At 52.0% G+C, this 19609-nt stretch overlaps 5 protein-coding genes across 5 annotated transcripts; 4 read left to right on the top strand and 1 right to left on the bottom strand.

Annotated features, from left to right (window-relative positions):
• Positions 1-466: 466 nt before the first annotated feature.
• J4E82_003869 (uncharacterized protein) lies at positions 467-2734 on the top strand (the record flags this gene model as incomplete). The annotated part of the gene is made up of 5 exons (XM_051730152.1): positions 467-666; positions 776-880; positions 935-1075; positions 1130-1898; positions 2483-2734. 5 exons carry the CDS (start codon positions 467-469, stop codon positions 2732-2734), a joined length of 1467 nt encoding a protein of 488 aa, XP_051590120.1.
• Positions 2735-3474: 740 nt separating this feature from the next.
• On the top strand, positions 3475-6007 carry J4E82_003868 (uncharacterized protein; the record flags this gene model as incomplete). The annotated part of the gene is made up of 5 exons (XM_051730151.1): positions 3475-3571; positions 3649-3832; positions 3887-3930; positions 3984-4178; positions 4278-6007. 5 exons carry the CDS (start codon positions 3475-3477, stop codon positions 6005-6007), a joined length of 2250 nt encoding a protein of 749 aa, XP_051590119.1.
• A 263-nt stretch (positions 6008-6270) lies between these two features.
• URE1 (Urease) lies at positions 6271-9043 on the bottom strand (the record flags this gene model as incomplete). Its single annotated transcript, XM_051730150.1, has 6 exons — positions 6271-6591; positions 6647-8326; positions 8376-8759; positions 8812-8838; positions 8882-8968; positions 9023-9043. The coding sequence occupies 6 exons, from the start codon at positions 9041-9043 to the stop codon at positions 6271-6273; spliced, it is 2520 nt and encodes an 839-aa protein (XP_051590118.1).
• Positions 9044-9643: 600 nt separating this feature from the next.
• On the top strand, positions 9644-11098 carry J4E82_003866 (uncharacterized protein; the record flags this gene model as incomplete). The annotated part of the gene is made up of 2 exons (XM_051730149.1): positions 9644-10621; positions 10670-11098. 2 exons carry the CDS (start codon positions 9644-9646, stop codon positions 11096-11098), a joined length of 1407 nt encoding a protein of 468 aa, XP_051590117.1.
• Positions 11099-12499: 1401 nt separating this feature from the next.
• On the top strand, positions 12500-16563 carry J4E82_003865 (uncharacterized protein; the record flags this gene model as incomplete). Its single annotated transcript, XM_051730148.1, has 2 exons — positions 12500-13447; positions 13495-16563. The coding sequence occupies 2 exons, from the start codon at positions 12500-12502 to the stop codon at positions 16561-16563; spliced, it is 4017 nt and encodes a 1338-aa protein (XP_051590116.1).
• Between the last annotated feature and the right edge of the window lie 3046 nt (positions 16564-19609).

Below are 19609 nucleotides of genomic sequence, written 5' to 3'. Positions count from 1 at the left end.
AGCACCTGTCGTGACCTGGGCCTCGTGCGCCCGCCGCATGTGATGCCTAGCAGCAAGACTCTGCGACTGACCGCCCGCCTAGATTTCATTCGAGCTTCCTCACGGTCACTCCTTCACGCCCCCCCTCACCCGCCCACTCCTTCGTGCGATCCGGAGTTACTGTCGCCGCTTTTCCGACTGTCTCCTTGGCTTATACGCCCAACTGCCTACGCGCCTCCGCAGGCTACGCTTCTCTACAGTGATAGAAGGAGCCGGATCTAATCGGTAAGTGCAGTCTGCCACCTTGCAATACCCTTACCCTGCTCCCGCTGCGTGACCTTCTGCGCGCTCATTCACCGACACTAATGGTTGCTTTTTCTGCGCAGACCATTTAAAAGACTCTACAGTTCTCTATCATAATTAGAGCCCGTAACCTTACTCCCCACCTCCGTTAGCTCAACCGATTACCCCGCTTGATCTATCGACCATGTCATTCAACAACAGCTACGGCGACCAATTCCAGGGCCAGCCCCAGGGCGATATGAACAACCAAACCCCGCAGCCCGGCGACATGGGTCAGCCCATGGACGCCTCCGGCAACGGCTTCCCTCCCCAGGGCAACATGGGCCCGCCAGGCAGCGCTGGTGGCGACGGCCAAGGCCAAGGTGCTGGCAAGACGACTCTCTGGTGAGTCCGCATACGCGCCTGTGTGGCGCATGGTGTATACCAGACCGCAATGCGCGCGCTCCGATAGCTTTCTTCTAGGTGGGGGAACACCAATGCTAATATGGCGCAGGATGGGTGAACTCGAGCCCTGGATCGACGAGAACTTTGTGCGCAGCATCTGGTACAACATGGGCGAGACCGTCAACGTCAAGATGATCCGTGACAAGTTCTCCGGGTAAGCACGGAGATCACCGAGGAAAAAGTCTCCAGGCTAACTACCGCATAGCAGCAATGCTGGATATTGCTTCGTCGACTTCGCGAGCCCTGATGCCGCGTCCAAGGCCCTTTCCCTCAACGGCCAACTCATCCCCAACTCCAACCGCCCTTTCAAGCTGAACTGGGCCTCTGGTGGTGGTCTTGCTGACAGGAGGCAAGTCTCACCCGGCTTCCCATATACGACAGTGATCACTAACGATTCGAGCAGCCGCGATGAGCGTGGTCCCGAGTTCAGCATATTCGTCGGAGACTTGGGCCCCGAGGTCACCGAGTTCGTCCTCGTCCAGCTCTTCCAGAACAAGTACCAGTCCACCAAGTCTGCTAAGATCATGTCCGACCCCATCAGTGGTATGTCGCGCGGCTACGGTTTCGTCCGGTTCGCTAGCGAGGAGGACCAGCAAAAGGCCCTCACCGAGATGCAGGGCGTTTACTGCGGCAACCGTCCCATGCGCATCTCTACCGCCACACCCAAGAACAAGAGCGGCGGTCCCGGAGGTCCTGGCGGCATGGGCATGCCACAAGGCGGCGGCGGCCCCGGAATGGGCATGTACTCCATGGGCGCTCCCCCAATGGGCGGCTACTACGGTGCCCCCCAGCCGATGAACCAGTTCACCGACCCCAACAACACCACTGTCTTCGTCGGCGGCCTTTCCGGCTACGTTACCGAAGACGAGCTCCGCTCCTTCTTCCAGGGCTTCGGCGAGATTACTTACGTCAAGATTCCTCCAGGCAAGGGATGTGGCTTTGTCCAGTTCGTTCAGCGCCATGCTGCTGAGATGGCCATCAACCAGATGCAGGGCTACCCGATTGGCAACTCTCGCGTTCGTCTCAGCTGGGGTCGCTCACAGAACAACTCCGGCCCAGCTGGCACCCCTTACCGCCCTGCGCCACCTCCACCAGTTCCCTTTGGCCCAGGCATGGGTATGCCTCCGCAACACCCCTACGGTGGTGGCGGCGGTTACGGTCCGATGATGAAGGTAAGTCAATCGTCCATCCTGCTACATGTTTGTTTGATGCTAACTTGGCTACAGTAAGCGCATTCTTTCCCTCTGTATTGCTTGCACGGCGCTTCATTCGTGGTTCATCCCGTTGGCTTACTGCAATGACCCCTTTCATGACTCGGCATGATGAATTTCGAGCGATTTGGTCTTTAGTTCTATAACGGGCGGTTCTCCAAAAGTTCTCGACTTCTTCTCACGACACCGATCTTGCGGAGGGCCATAGAAGGGAGTCTTTGTATAACAGGCCATCTATTCTCCCCTTCGGGCTTTCCTTTCAAAGCGTGCCACTCATATTCCTGGGAGCATATGGGATGTAGCTAGTCATGCATGGGTCGGATGCTGCTTTCTGTCGATTGCCTTTCCTTCACGATTGTGCGCTGCTCCAAGCGGGATTGGCTATCATTCCAATCACACGATTCTTCTATTTTCTGCGTGTTTTGTTGCGTGCTTGCTGGCTTGGATGATTTGTCTAACGTTTTGTTCAAAGTGCATTATAGTACTCCATTTCAGCTATTCTTTGTACTTCGCTAACATCGCTCTGTAGTAGCTTCCCGGCGCAGGCTGGCCAGCCCTCGCCTTACCCACCTTCGATGAACACCAACCTAGGTGGCTCGCGACCCAGCAGTCAGAGCGCAGGCCCTCCGACCAACCCCGCCAACGGCCAGACTGGTAACCCAAGCGGTCAAAACGGCACTCCCACCTTCGGAAACTTTGGCCGCTTTGTCTCACCCCCTCCTAACGGCGCCAACGGTTCTGGCTTCGGATCGTCCGACTTCGGCGGTGCCTTCTCGCAGCAATTTCCTCCGCAGTAGTTCAACTACGCCCTCGCATCGGTTATACGCATATCAAATACTGTTTGCCGCTTTAGCATGGAGTTTGGGAATTACTTCATTCAACGATGTGGCTATATTCTTACTGGGCATGAAGGCATAATGCTTTAGCGAGGCGTCTGGCGAACAAGATTATGGTATACCCATGCACAAGAGAAGGCGTCAAGAAAATGTTTCCTTTGTGTCATAGCAAGAAGGTTTGCGCCTTTGCTGTAAAGATGCGCTTCTTTCGGATTTGCACTGCATTGCTTGTCTGGTTATAGGATCATGACAGATGCCTGGAACAGGAAACATTCTAGATTGAAGGTTGAAGACTTTCTAGTAGAAGGCTCTGCAAAGGGCTTCGAAAGATATGTCACGAACCGGCGGTCGGCGAGTTTCAAGTAGAAGGGTTTTCTAACGGTTCCTATATACTTATTCAATGATATAGGTTGGCTACAATCCAACTACACATTTCTTACTTTATACGCTCCCTTTCGTATGTGCTTGAATTCGATTGCCTTTGTGAGGATTACCCAGGACATGAAGTTGTTCTTGCGATGACGTTCTATGCTGACAATTGTGCCTTCCTCATATTGAACTGCGGACGTGCTCTCCGTCGCTCAGCCCTTGACTCTCATAAACAGTCGTCTTCCACCTCCCCTCAAAAAACACCCATCCGGCACGAATGCCAATTGCTTGTTGCTCTTTTGGACCCGAACAACAGCAGCCCCACACCTGCCATGCGCTACGACGACTGGGATGTGATCCTCTTCCCTAAGGACTCTCACGTACCGATACAGGAGTTCAAGACTGCCTGTTATGTCTCACCTGAAGAGTGTGAGTACCATGGTCTTCGCCATCCACTTGCAAGAGTCTTCCAGAAGTCACCAGCATCAGTACTCACAAGCATGCAGATGGTCGCCAGCTGCCTACTTTGACATGTTACATCAACTCGTTGCCAACGTCTACGCCGTTCCGCATCTCTGTACACTCATGGGCTACGCTATCAAAAGCCTCGCCGCTCATCGAATCCCGACGGAAGACGAACCAGAAGGTCGTATACACTGTTCAGGTCATTGTCGACGGGGCTAGAGTCTTGTGAGCTCCGTGCTTCAGCTTTTGAACATGGAGCCTTGATGCTGATTGGCACAGTCGTGGCTTCTTCGACATTACCTCAAAATGGCCCCAGGAGATCGGTATGCTGACGTAGACTTGATGCTACACATAATCCGAACTGACCATGTCGCAGCCCATGAGAAGAGGTCACTTACCACCAATGACTACCCCACGAGCCAACAGAAGCCATACCTCGAATTCCCACCCTTTCACCATCGTACCCTCATGCAAAGCTCGTGGGATGCGCGCGATCCAAATGGACGTATAAGGATAACACTGTCGGAACAGCTGATCACCAAGTCAACCAGCCCTGGGGAAGCGGACGTCGGTGCCACTAACGATATTGTCTGCTTCTCGTTCCAGCATGCTCCAAAAGGTACTACTATCAAACACATGCCATTCATATCCATATACTGATGAATTACAGACATCTTGGAACAAACGGGAATCTCGTGGCCGATACGGAACCCCCTGTATCTACCCAATGGCCTTGAACGAGCTACATACCTATCGCAGACGTCTCCAACGCTGTCTTGGGCCCCCAAAGTTCGACCTTTCATAGGAGATATGCAAATGCAATCGCCGATATCGCAACGTTCTATGTACAATGTCGACAGGCCACCCAACATCTTGCCAAATCGACGATCCAACGCACACTTGCCATCCATATCGCAGTTTTCGAAGCCAGTTCCGAGCTTAAAAAACAACAGTCGCCTGGGTACATGGGGCGACACTCTTAACTCGCTCGGTGGTTGCGCCGATGACGTGAGCATGGATACTTGGTCGACAAAGAGAACTACGTCAGGTTCAACTAGCGATATGGCTATGCCTGATTGCTCGTACACATCATCACATTTATCAAGACAGGGCCTTCCACCATGGATGCCCGACAAGTCGCAATACAACCAGAGTAACAGCACAGACTGGGAAAACCATCATCCGGGGAAAGACAAGGAAAGACAACTCGTCGTCACGCTTCGAGACGACCAACTAGGTCAGATCATTGAAGCCATGAGCCCGCCAAAGCAGAATCGTGAATTACAGCATGGGTTTTGTAGCCAGCACCACGAGAATGCTGGTAGGCCGCCAACTGCTCACACATACCATCCGTCGAAGCCGGAAATCGTTCCGCCCGTAAATCGTCCGTCTTCAGCATCTATCGTTCGCAAGTCGTCCTATGCGGAACTCAACAACGTCCTACGAAATGCTTCGAACAAGCAGTCACCAACTAAACAACGGTCGCAAGATAAAGCAAACGACAAACCTTCTACCTTGAACCATCTTTCTGTTTCAACCAATAAGGAAAACTACCCTCCTTCGCAGTCACGGTTGCCCACTCCTTTCTTGCACGCGAATCGCGTGCCCACACCAAACCCTTTCGCACAGAGGTTGCCAACTTACACCTCAGATGTCTCGATGAGGGACCCATCCATCGCCCTCTCAAGTATATATAGATTCAATCGAAGTGAGGCGCCACCTCTAACCACCGAACCTGCTAAATTTGGGTCTGCTCACGGCCCATCAACTGTAAATATTAGGGGCAGGAAAGAAGGCTTCACTTCCAGTTTACCAAGACTATCGGATCAAGTAATGCGCCATGACCAGAGCTCACCACCATCACCAAACTCAGGGTCTCAGGCAGTACATACTTTCGCCTCTAAGGGTCAAGACATACCTTTACATGATACTCAAAACGGTATCCCTGACCTAGTTGAAGTAATCGACGTGGACGCTATTGATGCGCATTTAGCCACCAACACCGCTTTGGACAGTACGAAGCTTTCTCCGTTCAAACCCTGTCATAAGACTGGAGTGTCACTGTCAAGCATCGACAGTACCGGCCGTCTAGAGAGACAGCTATTCAGCGCCCTAGGCGAGGAACTGGGCAGCTTTGAGCACCATATCGACAACACAGGCATGGGACCCGAACTTACGCAGGCAATCGGCGGCGGAATGGCACATTCTGATGTCAGCGGCACTGTCATGCTGAATCCGACAGCGAGCGACTTTGAGCCAACTATCAAGCGTAAGAGACAGGTTACATTAAGTCATGGTGATAGGGAGAGGAGCCCCATGACGAAGAAGGAGAAGGCCGAGTTGGTTGGTGCTGAGGGTCAGGATGAGGAGGAGGTGGTGGTGTGTTTGAGAGGAGACTGATATCGTTGGGTTGATGAGATTTCTTCAACGACGATGCGCAAGTCTTTCAGACTTTTTTTTCTAAGCACATCAAGCTTTTTGGTGTGGTCACTAGTCTTCCTAGGACAGAGATAGTCATCAATTATTGTAAGAGTAGTCAGCAGTTTGTAGCAGTATCCGAGCACGATTTTCCCACAGCCAAATGAGCATTCAGGGCTAATCACAGATTTGTACGATGCAGAATCATGTCTCTGCGACGACAGTAGTGAACATCTGATTTTGAACTAATAAACAAAATATCCCTGCGTCAACGGCAACGTCTCCGACGGCTCCGCCGTACAGACCATACCATCCGCTTCAACCGTATACCGTTCCGGGTCAACCTTCATCTTCGGTCTCGTATCGTTGAACTTCATATCCCTCTTCCCGATGTTCCTGCAATTCTTCACTGCCTCGACACGCTTACGCAATCCGTAGGACTTCACGACACCCGAGGCGATGGAGGCTTGCGAGACAAATGTTATGCTTGTTTGGGGAAGCAGCGGGGCGAACATGGGCCGCATGATTATGGGCTCGACGGTAGGGATGGAGGCGTTAGGATCACCCTGTTTGAAGTTAGTATGATAGTCGCCAAAAAAGAAATATGAGGGCGGTACATACCATTTGAGCGTAGGAGCACATTCCACTCTTCACCACTAGAGATGGCTTGACGCCAAAGTTTCTTGGTGTCCAGAGTACCAGGTCTGCTACTTTACCTACCTCTATACTACCGATGAGGTGGCCCATACCCTGCGCTATGGCAGGATTGATCGTGTATTTACTAATGTACCGTTTCACTCTAAAGTTATCGGCATCGGTATCCTTATCTTCTTCCAGAGTGCCGCGTTGCACTTTGTTCTTATGCGCGGTATTCCAGGTACGAAGAATGACCTCGCCGCAACGGCCCATGGCTTGAGAGTCGGACGACATCATGGAGATGGCACCGAGGTCGTGGAGGACGTCTTCTGCGGCGATAGTCTCGGCGCGGATTCGGGATTCTGCGAAGGCGACGTCTTCTGGGATGTTTCGGGAGAGGTGGTGACAGACCATCAGCATGTCGAGATGTTCGTCCAGAGTGTTTCGGGTGTAGGGTCTGGTTGGGTTGGTGGATGAGGGGAGAACGTTGTCGAGCTCGACAACGCTGATGATGTCTGGAGCATGGCCTCCGCCTGCGCCTTCGGTGTGGTAGGTGTGGATCGTTCTGTCTTTGAAAGCTGCAATCGTTGACTCGACAAAACCGGACTCATTGAGTGTGTCCGTGTGGATAAGTGTCTGGATGTCGTACTCGTCACATACGGTCAAACAAGCGTCGATGGCAGCTGGCGTGGTTCCCCAATCCTCGTGCAACTTGAGACCGCAGACACCCGCCTCAGCTTGCTGTTGCAGAGGCCGTATGTCGGAATCGTTTCCCTTGCCCGTGATACCGTAGTTCAAAGGCAATTCGTCAATAGCTTGCAACATCTGCCTGATATGCGTCTTGCCAGGAGTACAAGTTGTCGCGTTTGTGCCCGTACTAGGTCCAGTGCCGCCACCAAGCATAGTCGTGATACCCGATGCTATAGCCTCATATGCTTGTTGAGGACAGATAAAGTGGATGTGAGTATCAAACCCGCCCGCCGTTATGATCTTATGTTCGCCTGCAATGACATCGGTGCAGGAACCGACCACTAGGTTGGGGTCCACTCCGTCCATCACGTCCGGGTTACCTGCCTTGCCAATACCAACAATGATTCCGTCTTTGATTCCGATATCCGCCTTGTAGATGCCAGACCAGTCGATAATCAAAGCGTTGGTGATGACGGTATCCAGCGAGTCCTTGTCGGATCGACCTCCAGCTTGACCCATGCCTTCTCTGAGAGTCTTTCCTCCTCCAAAAGCACACTCATCACCGTATCGGGTCATGTCTTTCTCCACCTTGATCCAGAGATCTGTAGCTCCGAGCCTGATCAGATCACCGGTGGTTGGACCAAACATGCTGATGTAGGCCTGTCGCTCCATGGTACAGATATCGATGTGCGCGGCATCGCCATGCGGCTCTGGCTCGTGAAGGAAACCACCAGACTTCAACCTCTCCACGATTCCATTTGCGACGGACATGTCTTCGATGAAGCCTGAGGCGATCATGTTCCCGCCCTTTATAATCTGATTGCCACCAATCTGTACCAAGGTGACCGTCTTCGTATCGCCAGGCTCGAAACGCACCGAGGTGCCGGCGGGGATGTCGAGGCGGTAACCATGCGCTCGAACGCGATCGAACTGGAGTTGCGGGTTCGTCTCGATGAAGTGGTAATGTGATCCAACCTATGTGCCGTCAGTCGCGTACTCTGTCGTTCTGATAGAGCTGCCATACCTGGATTGGTCGGTCTCCCATGCTCTTGACCTTCAGCTTGATCCTCTTGCGCCCCTCATTCAACTTGATTACACCAGCCTCACCCTTGACTGCCACTATTGCGCCTGGCTGCTTCGTATCATCGTATACGTCCGACTCGGGTAGTGGGAACATGTCGTTGGACGGAACAGGCAGGAACGAGCCATACAGCGCTTTCTCGAGGTCTCCATCATCGGTGGACACGGGGTGGTGGACGGTAACGAGGTATGTGCCTGTAGGAAATGTGCCTTCGACCATCAACGCTGAGAGAGAGTTGACAACAGAGGGCTGTACATGGCGACGGCCAAGCATGGTCGTGCCAATGGACATGAGGTCCGCGACCGTATGGTTTCCATCGCGAATAAGCTGTATGCGTTCAGCATGCGACCCAGGATGCGCGTGGGGTTTTGAGTCGTACTTCTTGTAGATTGTTCGCGATCAATGCCTGGGCGTCTTAGCAGCGTCTACGCGACTCTTTGAAAACTCACGGTTGCTTCAGAATGGTTCAGCTTGACACCCCTGGCCAGTCGGCGTTGCGCGAGGAGGCCAAGCTGCGAGATGACGAGCTTGTCAAGCTGTTACGAGATGATTAGCAGCGCCGCCCCCGCGAATGGCACCGTGTAACACACCTCCTTCGGACACAGCTGCATCTTGCAAAATCACAAGCAGCCAAGAACAATGATGGTATAACGCGTCTTAAGATTGTATTTGTATATCCACCATACTCTAGTCCGGTTCTACCGCTCCGTAGACTTCACCTCTTCCAGCCATGTTGCGGGGTTCGCTTGCGATAAAGGAACGCGCCGATAAGAAGCTTATGGCCGTCGGCCACGCCCTTCACCCTCATCCAGCGATGTACAAGTTGAGGCGCACATCCTCTCCATAAACCATACAGAGGTCACGAACCTCCGCGTGCCTACCCTCATTCAGGCTAACCGCGAAATGACGTAGGAGCTATTGGTTTCAACACCTGCACTACTGAGACAGGTAGATCTACGCCTAATTTGGCCTGTGCCAACCATATTAGGGCTGTCTCCTATCCATCCTTTGGTTTCATGCCTCCATTCCTCCAAAGTGCATCGCTTCTGTATCGTGTCGCAGCCATGATATGCTCAGATCCAAGAACGCCAGAGATACTGCCATAGCCGGATGTGTCGATGACATCTTTGGCACGCGACACGTCTCGGTACCACATGACTGGCAGCCTGAGCATCTAGCAAAAGTCGTCTCCGATAGACTCCCACGATACGATGCATTCGTTGCTGCAACGCTTCAAGGGAGGGAGTGACGAACCCGAACCTCGACACCAAACACCTGACCCGCCTGTCAAGAGAAGCCGAGCAAAGGTCAGGCCTGCCCCTAAAGATCCGAACATCCCAAGAAAGCGTCTTCAGGTGAACCAGAAATGCCTCTACGAGCGCCGATTACCTGGGAAAGCGTACATCTCTGCCCATGTAAATCGACTTCAACACGGCTACTACAAGTCCAACGCACTTCACGAACCCACTATCGACAATCTCTTCTTCGTTTCAGTGCACTTCGTCTTCCATCCCCATGATCCGGATTCGCACCGTTTCAAGAGTGCCGAAATCGAGGTCACGGTTCATGGCGATAACGGCGACCCGAACGAGTCCCGAAAGCCAGGCGATTCGCACCCGCGTATCTTGAAGCACGCGCCAGAGCTAATGTTTGGTGCCGTGTCGCCTGAGAACCTGCAGTGGAACTTTAGCTTGTCAAGCTCGCTAGGTGTGTCGCAGGCACCCGTGTCTGCTTCGCTGAACCCGAAAGCAGCTGTAAACAGCAGCTACAAAGTTTTCCACATGATGAGCATCCAAGGATCTGTTCGATCGAAGAGAAGTTCATGGGGACCAGAATATGATGCTGAAGATGCAAAAGCCGTTTGGACACTCACAGAGAACATGCTCCAGAAATCGGGCTTGCCACGCGAATTTGACTTCGTGCTGCTAGTGCAGAAGCCAGAGGACCTCGAGAACATATACATGTCTGTTGACCTTAACGCGGATGTCGGAGCTTGGTACGGCACGTATCCCCAGTGGTATACCAATCTGTCCAAGTATCTGCCAAACCAAGACTGTATGCTCAGCTTTGGGAACGACATCGGGCAACGGTTTCTTCCGAGTCATCCAAAGAAGGGTTACAATTTCGCCAACCTGATGCACGCGCTCGATGAATACGTGATGATGCCAGGAACCGTGTACCCAACTAGTGTAAGTCTGCGCCTTGGACGAAGTCGTAATTCAAGCTGACTATCGCAGGGTACGCGGCAAGGAGAGGTCAACAATCCTAACTTGATAGAATATCAACCGCCGGAAGACGTTAAAGCAATTGAAGCTGCGTCGACATCACCACAGCCTAAGCAGCCGAGTACGCCTTCGAACAAGAGCAAGTCACCTAGAGATGCAAATCAGCAGCATCGCCATAGCTGGGCGCCCGAGAACGTGAACGTGCGGGTCATTCTAGAACATCAGTTTCCACAAGGCTCTAATCGGCGCCGCTTCTCGTACTCGCCTCTGGACAACTTGGAGCCTGTACGATATCCGTCAATACGGCGGAGGAAGTCGCGGACAGGACTGAAAGAGTATGGTGCAAAGCAGGCCTTGGATGAATTCGCCCAGGATGGAATAGAAGACAAGGGTGACAGGTCAAGCGGAGGAGACAGACTCAGTGGCTACACACTGAGGTGATTGGCAGTGCGCAGAGTGTATGTAGTGACCTCGTAACCACCAACATACATGCCATATTCCCACGTGATAGTATGTAAACGCCCGCCTCATCATTGTTCGCGAGAACATGCAGTTCCCAAGACTCGGTTGTGTGGTAGATCGCCACACTAGCGTCAGTTTTGACAGCTTTGGGAATTGACAGCCACGCAACCTTCCATCGCTCACGACCCAATTTTCTTCAGCGGTGGAAACTCCGGAACCCCCGAGAACACAAGTCATCTCCACAGTTATGGGCCAGCTGAAGTGAGACTCATCTCTTCCATCGCGCAATGCTGGTCGTGACAGGAGGGGGCAAACGGTCGGCGATGGCTGATTGGGTCCGCTAGGCTTCCGACGCCTCCATGGCTAGGCCATGAAACGAGATGACGGGTATTAGCAGCTTTCCTCGGGGCCGATTTAGTGGTAGAGACTGCTCTCTCGCATCAGCGCGGTCATGTCTTGTGTTTCGGCGCTGCAGGTGTCTGCGAGGTTTGACTGGCCAGCGGGAAGTCACGCTAAGCCGGGGTCATGATACCGATAACCACCCACGATGCCGCATCGCCTTCTCCTCGCACACAACGACCCGGTAAGTGTAATGAGCCATGGCAGCAGACGCGGATGCAATGGAAATGCGTGGTCTGCTGAGGTTACGACTGCCCGGTGGTGGCCCCGGAGCTAACGGCGGGCCTGAGCCTGAGGACGTCTTCTAGCAATGTTCTGTTATTTTGCCGTCTCGTCATCGTTCCTTCCCAAGTACTTGGTGAGAGAACATCGTGCCTTCCTCGTCTATCGTTCTCAGACCATCTTGCAGCGTCCTTTCCTCTTCTTGTCAGCGGGATTGATTCTCGTTACACCGTCTTTTCTATATCGATTCTAATCTTAATACCTCCATCGCCGCTCCTTCTTCGCTGCCGAGTCTTCGTCTTGCATAACCGGTACTTCTGACCTAGCGCCATACCACGTTCTCCTCAGACATAGACACACCACAACGTGTGCGTTCAAGAACACTCGGCTGCGACTTCATCCTTCGATTTATCTCAAGGAAACAATCTCCTTCAAGCATCATCAGTCCACTCCGACACAGTCAAGACGTCCACATACTGGGTCGTTGGATCTAGCCAGACGGCTGGAGATGCAGCAGGCATACCCTGTTGACTAGAGCACCATAAACACACCGTCTCTTCAGTACTGTTGGATTTCATGGCGTAGGCGCCGCGATGCACTCATTAGACTTCCTCTCAAGTCCGATCTCAAAGCAAACCAACGAACCAAGAGCCTGGGAACCTTTTCTATCCGTGATGTCGATGACAAACTTGTAGTCAAAGAGAACATTGCAAACTTTCCGTCTCTTTTATCAGAGGAAAACTGGCAGGCGGATTCACGATGGCAGCATATCCCCTCCACTCGCAGTCACCGCGACTTTCTGAACGAACATCACCGCGGATGCACGCTGGCAATCCAATAACGCCCGTACACTCCCCACACCACTCGGTTACGTCTTCGGCTTCTTCTCGGACTCCTGTTCACATCCTCACCATCCACGAGTACCGCAAGCAGCAACACACGCCTACACTCTCGCAAACAGGCACTCCGTTAGGCAAGACTCTTCGAAGGAAACCTGCGGCACTCGCATTGAACGACATTGAATGTGCACCATCTGTATCGCATTCTACACGGTCAGGTTCTGGTCCTCCGTTACGTCCTCTTCACTTTTCGCAGTCGGCGTATCAACTCAACTCGGACCATCCGCCCTTCCGGCAACAAACACCGCTCGAACTATCGCATCGGTCGCAGTCAGCTGAGCCTCGCGTACAGACAGGCAGTATATCCAGCATATCCACTGGCAATTCGTCTAGTAAGGTGCGTCAGTTCAAGTCAAGAAAGAGGTTACCGAAACCGCCTATCGCCAGAGATCCCGTACCCTTCCCTCCCCCGCTTGCAAACGTGAAGTCAACCCAACCACGACTGTCACCGCCTCCGGCTGTATCGAGATTTTCCACAGAGCGCTCACGCTCTAGTGGTGCGCAAACCACACCCACCGCTTCGACCTTCTCGCTGTCCCGCTTCCCGCACCCGCCCCACCAGATCGATCCTTCACTGTCCCCACCCCACGATGAAAGAGAGCCCGCGCATGTAGACGCGCTTAGCTTTGCGACTGCCGCACCTGCGACACCGCCCGCAACTCCCGCAATCATCCATTACCGTGGCGCATCCTTCGATCTGGTCAACCCTCACGATTCGTTACTGCTCCACGACATTGTTACACCTTCGCGAGACTTCGACTCTAGTGAGTATCTCACTCTGCGTCCATCTGGAGACGCGTTTGTAGAGGTATTTCAACCCTAATTCGACTTTCAGCTTGACTAATAGCGATGTAGATGGCACCCAAGCGAGCTGTGTACGGCGACTTCCGCGCAGCGCATGCAGGTATTCTGAGACGTCCCGAAGACTCTCCCAATCAGTCGCATATGGAGCTTTCACTGGCTCAATCACCCGCCGCCGTTAGTCCCAACTCTTCGTCGTACACATCTCCATTGTACAGCCCAGAATCAGTCAATGCGCCTTCTCCATTGGTTGTCAAGGCGCCTGCACGCGAATCACGCTTTTCCCTCAAAGGACTTACCCGCAGTTTGACGAAGAAGCTCAGTAAAAGCCCGGCTGTGCCACAGAGCGAGGAGTTGCAGGATATGCGTGATCAAAACGTGAGCGTGGCATCGATTAGCATGGATGGAGACTTCCCACGTCCGCTACATCAGACCTATGTTACCACGCCGGAAACATCGTACTTTCCAGTCGGACCAATGTCGCCAGCTACGCCCACTAGCCCTATGTCGCCCGAGAGTTTCCATGCCTTTTCGCCTGGACAGAATGACGTTGAGATTTCACAAAGGCATCTTGCAAAACTCCACGATACAGAGCCACTGGCATCTATGCTGCCAGATGACCATTCTACTCAGATCGGACGAATCGACGATTCTCAGTTACCATACTCTACAGAAGGTGGCTTTTCGAAACCCTACTACGATGATCTCGACTCGATATACCCTAGTTCATCTATCTACACAGCGGATGGCCATCGGAAGTCGATCTGTCAGCAGGGCCTTCTGAGCAACCTCAACAGTAGTGCCAACCCGTTTGCCCGCTATAGTGGCATGCACGCCAGCGACTTCGCGAATGAGTATGATCGCGACAGTCTGTATGACCATAGTGCCTCAAGTAGAGTCAGCCGTCAGGTGTCACTTCCATTCGTCCAGGGCATATACGGCCCTCCGATCGAAGAAGGGGATCCGAAGACGGACACCATCAGTAAACTTATTGACGAGTACAGCCCTCATAGTGCAACGGATGCAGCTTTGGCTACGCAATACGAAAACTCTGGAAAGGCACAGGGTACGCACTATGCACCAGCTGTCGTACCTTCAAGGCGGCCTCCGATCACTCAACACCCAGGGTCTCCCCCTCGTGAAGCAGCTCCTCTAGCACCAGCCTTTGATTACAATGAAGCTCCTTTCGTTCCTTCCCGTCCAGGATTGTCAAGTATGTTTTCTTACGGCTCGGACTACTCATACGGCGATACTCGGAACTTGCTGCGAACCTCACAGTTCGAAATTTCAACTCAGCCTAACGCGGCACACACTCTAGAACCTTCTTCGTCGTATTCTCAACCTGAAGCGCGACCTCTTGAACCGTCGTCATCCTACTCCCAAGTGGATAGCCAGCAGAGCCCGCATAGCCCGCATACACCGAAAGAGGCTCTCGAACAAGCTGAGCAGATTTTTCAGGAAACGGTCAACAAACATCAGAGTAACAGTACCATTCCTGCCATGTGGGGAAGACGTAACTCAGCAAGCCTGCTACTAAGCAAGACAGCCACAAACAGATCATCTGGCGCCCCAAAAGATTCCGATACACTTCTTCACGATGGTGATGAAGCTGTTTCCGGGGACAAAGCAGACTGGGAGACGGTTGGCGGCAACAGTCCAAATTCGAAACGTCATGAGTCATTGAGCAGTATCGCAGACTACAGCAGCAGCGAAGGTACCCGGAACAGTCTCGGATTAGACTCGGATGGCTCTCTTCCGTCATGGGCTAAACAAGCTCAGTTACCAGCTCGGTCGAGCTACTACAGTCATCCTAGTCCGATACATAGCCAACACCCCCACCCGTTCGGTTCATCACCGCCTCAATTGAGAACTCAGGCAAGCGTTCGCACTGCACCGGACACATCGTCTCCTTCGTTGGCTACCAGCCCTCCTGCGTCGAGAACAGCGCCATTGTTTCGATTCTCCACTCATGCCGATAATGTTCTGGGGCGTGGTGCTGTTGAGCAGCCATATGCATACGCCCCTTGGGCAGATCCGTACGCTTTTAGCGACAAGGAGACGCAAGAACTGCTGGCTTCTGGTCCTAATGATAACATCATTATCAATGAACCGCGTGTTCCGCCTAAGAATCCAGCCCGTCAACATCATCGATACCGAAGCGATGATACCATACCGACCTCGAGTACCGCTAACGAGAACATTTTCGACAGCAGTCCTGTTGCTCTACAACGCCAGAACACATTCGAAAAGCTTTCCGTTGTTGGGCCCAAGGGTAATCTGACTGGCACTCCTCGCGGGACTGGCATGCACGAGACTGGTAGCAGTGTCGCAGATCACAGTAGCCCTGGTGGTAGGCTCAGCTCAAGTGTCGGTCGCCAGAGCTTTGGTTCAGACTACAATGGTTTCTACGCTTCACCATTCCCAGCTACAGGCAGCGTAACTCGCATTAGCCAATCTCGGCCAACGTATATTCCGACATCTGGCCGAACCCCATCAGAGACCAGTTTCTTTCCCCACACAAAGGAATCGGAAACACTGCGAGAATCATGTCCACTTCCCGGGGCTCGCAAACACCTTCGTAATTCGACCACGTTCCTGCGCTCGCAACGTCGCACAAGCCGATCTGCTGTGCCAGGGCAAACAAAATTACGCCAGATGTTTCTCGCACCAGAAGCAGCTCGATCCACTGTCTCGACTCAAGGTACCCATATCACGCATTTCCTGGCCGGCAGCGAACGTCCGTCTACTAGTGACACAAACACGCCCCTTAGGACCTCGTACCCCAGTCTCCATATCTATCCTACGACTGCTCGTACCAATATCGCACACGCACACTCTCCCCACCTTCTCTGTGTAGAGCGGAAGCCTAACCCAGAGGATGAAGCACGGCGACGTAAGCTGTCATGGTACATCTTCGCAGCTTTCTGCCTCGTGCCACCCTGCATTCTTCTCTTCCGTTTCTTTGCAGACAATATCATCGCCTCGTTCACGGAAGGCCACCTGGGCTACTGTACGCCACACTCAAAGAGAGTAGCGCTTATTGCTGGTATCGCCGTTAACGTTGGCCTTGTCACTGCAATCCTGGTCCCGGTCCTGATCGCACATGCACTGAACGCTGTATGATCAGAGGTCATCGGGGCCAGCGGAAAATAGTAAGTAGTTTGTCGTTTGGTCATAAAGTACGCTAACAGTAATCAGCAGCAATGCTAGCGATATTGAGCACAATCAGGAGCGCACTGAACGGTATCAACGAAACGCACCTACTATGGTGTGACAAGACATGTTAAAAGTCTTTTATTGGCACTCACTGCACATTCATGGATTGAGTTGCCAGCAACGCCTTTGTTGCTGTATTCATTCCCTCTGAGTAAGTCCTTTTCTTTCTCTATGTTATGTTTTGCATGAACTGGCGTTCTTTTTTTTGGGCATTGGACAGAGTCATCCGGCTCATCTTACCTGTGGAATGTGTTTATATGGATGCATAATTTGGCGACGGGGAACACTTTGACGTGTATGTGGGTTAGGATCGGCATTTCAGGTTCGGTCATCATAGCTCGCTGGCATTTTCCTCTAATGTCTTCCACGCTTCGTCGTAATCAGTCTGGTTTGGCGATATGGTCTTGGAGCATGTCAGGGGTGCTTTTGGGGGATATGGTCTACTAAGGCGAACAATACGAAGAAAGTAGTAGCAATGCTGCTCCAGTGTTTGTCTGACGCTTGTGCTTTTACAAGATGATACCTTTCTACTTAAGAAGGAAATTTACTAGGCAAATCATGTGATTCTTTCCCACGCCATACTTATGTGCTTCTACTATAATCGGCTGTTTCCGCAGATATAAGGTTTCCGCGTTGTGTTGGCGTTTACGAGTTGACTTCGAGAACTCTCGTCCGGCCCATCGAACAGCAGATGCAGGTTAAGACTCGCTTCAGTATCATACGTGCGAGCTCATTCGAACTTTCAGTACGTTCTCGTCGCAGTCGATTGTTTGTATGCTGTCTTGATGATTGGTGGATATGTCGATGGAAATTGATTTTGGTGTACTATGGGGTATGCTCTCGTCAGACGTGCTACGTGCAGCTGGAGGCGACTGCATCATAGTTTGCTGAGTCTTGCGTGACCTGATCTCTTTCCACACAAATCGAGCCTGGTTGACTTGTCGTTTTATGGTGATGGTCATCTTTGATACAGCCCATGCCACAAGGATAGCTATCAGTACCAACTGATAGTTTATACTACCCGCTACAACCATCAGTGCGGCGGCTAATGCACTAAAAACTAGGGATATAATCGCGACTTTCCTGGTCACTTTGGACTGGACTTGATCCGTAGGGTCTCCGAACGGGTTCGAGTCGTCAGTTTGTGCCGATTCCGCTGTTCGGACCTGTAGCTCGGATGTAGTATTGTTCGGAGGTGATTTTTTTGGGTCATCTATCGGCTGCGAAAGTTCATGGCTTTGTGGAAGGTGGAGTCTAGACGATGTGCTTTGCTCTTGACTTGGTCAGTAGAGCGGCCATGAGATCATGGAAGGTACTCACCATTTATGAGTTCGGTTAGAGTAATTAGTGGAAGGACGAGTAAACCTATAGCGACGACTTGACCGAAGCCAAGTGTTGTAGTCTCATCCTCGACGTCGGTACCCCATGCATCAACACCCCATACCGCTTGGATCGTATTTGTCGTCCCATAAGCAAACTGGAACGCCCATACAGGAAGTTCAGAAAGATACGCCTCATGATACTGCTCGAGGAAGTACCACACCGATATGCGTGTTTTGGTGTTTGATGGTCTGATTGCGATACCATAAAGACGACGCGCATCTGCGACGATGTTTGCGGACTCTGATATGGAAATGTTGTTCGTCCAGCTCCAGAAGTACATTGACATGCGATCTACCATTGTCGTAGTAACATGGCGGTGGTGAATGGCTTCCGGAGCAATCAATCGAGCCATAGCTGAAAGATGTTTGCCCCATAAGATTATCAATACAGGGACGACATTGATCATGAGGGTGCTGATCTGCAAAAGTCCAGGTTGTGACCTCCAATCCAACAATAAGCAGTGGACGATCTGATCCTGCCACGCCGGCAGATGATCCACGAGAAATGCGAAGGTAAAGAAGACAAGAAATATAAGCGTGAAAGTTATACGACAGTACCTGACCCAAATGTGCTCAACTAGGTAGTTTCGTAGTACATCGAGTGATAAACTGTGCGTGGTAGCTGAGAAATAAGCTAATGATGTAACTATGTGCCACTCACGTTGAGATATGACACATTGACTTGAAAGCGCAGCAATCAGTATGGACAATCCAGTTATGAGTTGTTGGTCGCTCAGCATCTTGATGAAGCTGACAAGAACATCGCTGCGCCCCTGTCGTCTCGACATCTGTATTGGTATTGGGGTTTCCGCGCCGACATGCCTTTTATCTCGCTTGAAGGGCTTCTTGAGCAGTTTGAGTGCATGCTGATCAGTTTCCTGTAGCAGACCTGTAGGTAAGGTTGCAGTCAAGTACCCCCAAATCACCACTAAGAAAACGACCAAAGCGCTGAAGTAGAACGATACGAGGACCTGTCTCTCAATCAGCACAAAACTTGAGTTGAGAATGCATCACTCACCCCAATACCTGCGATATCTGCGTTGAACTTCAAGTCCTTTGTGCACTTTCCACCGTTTCGGATGTTGCCACACGCAGCGCAATCCAGGGAACTACCGCAGTTGCCCATGGTCGTAGTTGGTGAATCAGTCTGCGGATAAACTGCTTTGCTGCTGCGTGAGACTAGGGTCGCCGGTTCGCGTCTGACGGCAATCCTTGAGGGGCTGAGAAATATCGGCAGCTACAACGGTAGATCTCAGCAGTAGCTAGGATGTGTGACGACCACAATGTCATCATTAGTGAACTGAAGAATGTGATGTTACGGCATGGTCTTGTTACACGATGTGTCGAAAGGAGCTGTGGAATGAACTTATGGGTTGTTCCCCATCAGCATCTCTGCAATCTGCTCAACAAGGTTGGACTTACGTGAAATGAGGCCAGGCCGTGCACGCTACATGTAGGGCCGCATAGCTGCGATTGGATGATTCAGGCCCCAAAGTCTATTTCCGACACTATGTGCTAGCCCAGCAATGGATTCAAGATTTCGATAGGTACCTCGACTTTATTAGTTGATA

The sequence above is a fragment of the Alternaria postmessia genome (genome assembly GCF_024291825.1).
Source record: "Alternaria postmessia strain BMP 2775 chromosome Unknown scaffold_17, whole genome shotgun sequence".
In the NCBI taxonomy this organism is placed as follows: Eukaryota; Fungi; Ascomycota; class Dothideomycetes; order Pleosporales; family Pleosporaceae; genus Alternaria; species Alternaria postmessia.
Note: the sequence above shows the minus strand (reverse complement) of the source record. Positions and strands in the feature narration are given on the sequence as shown.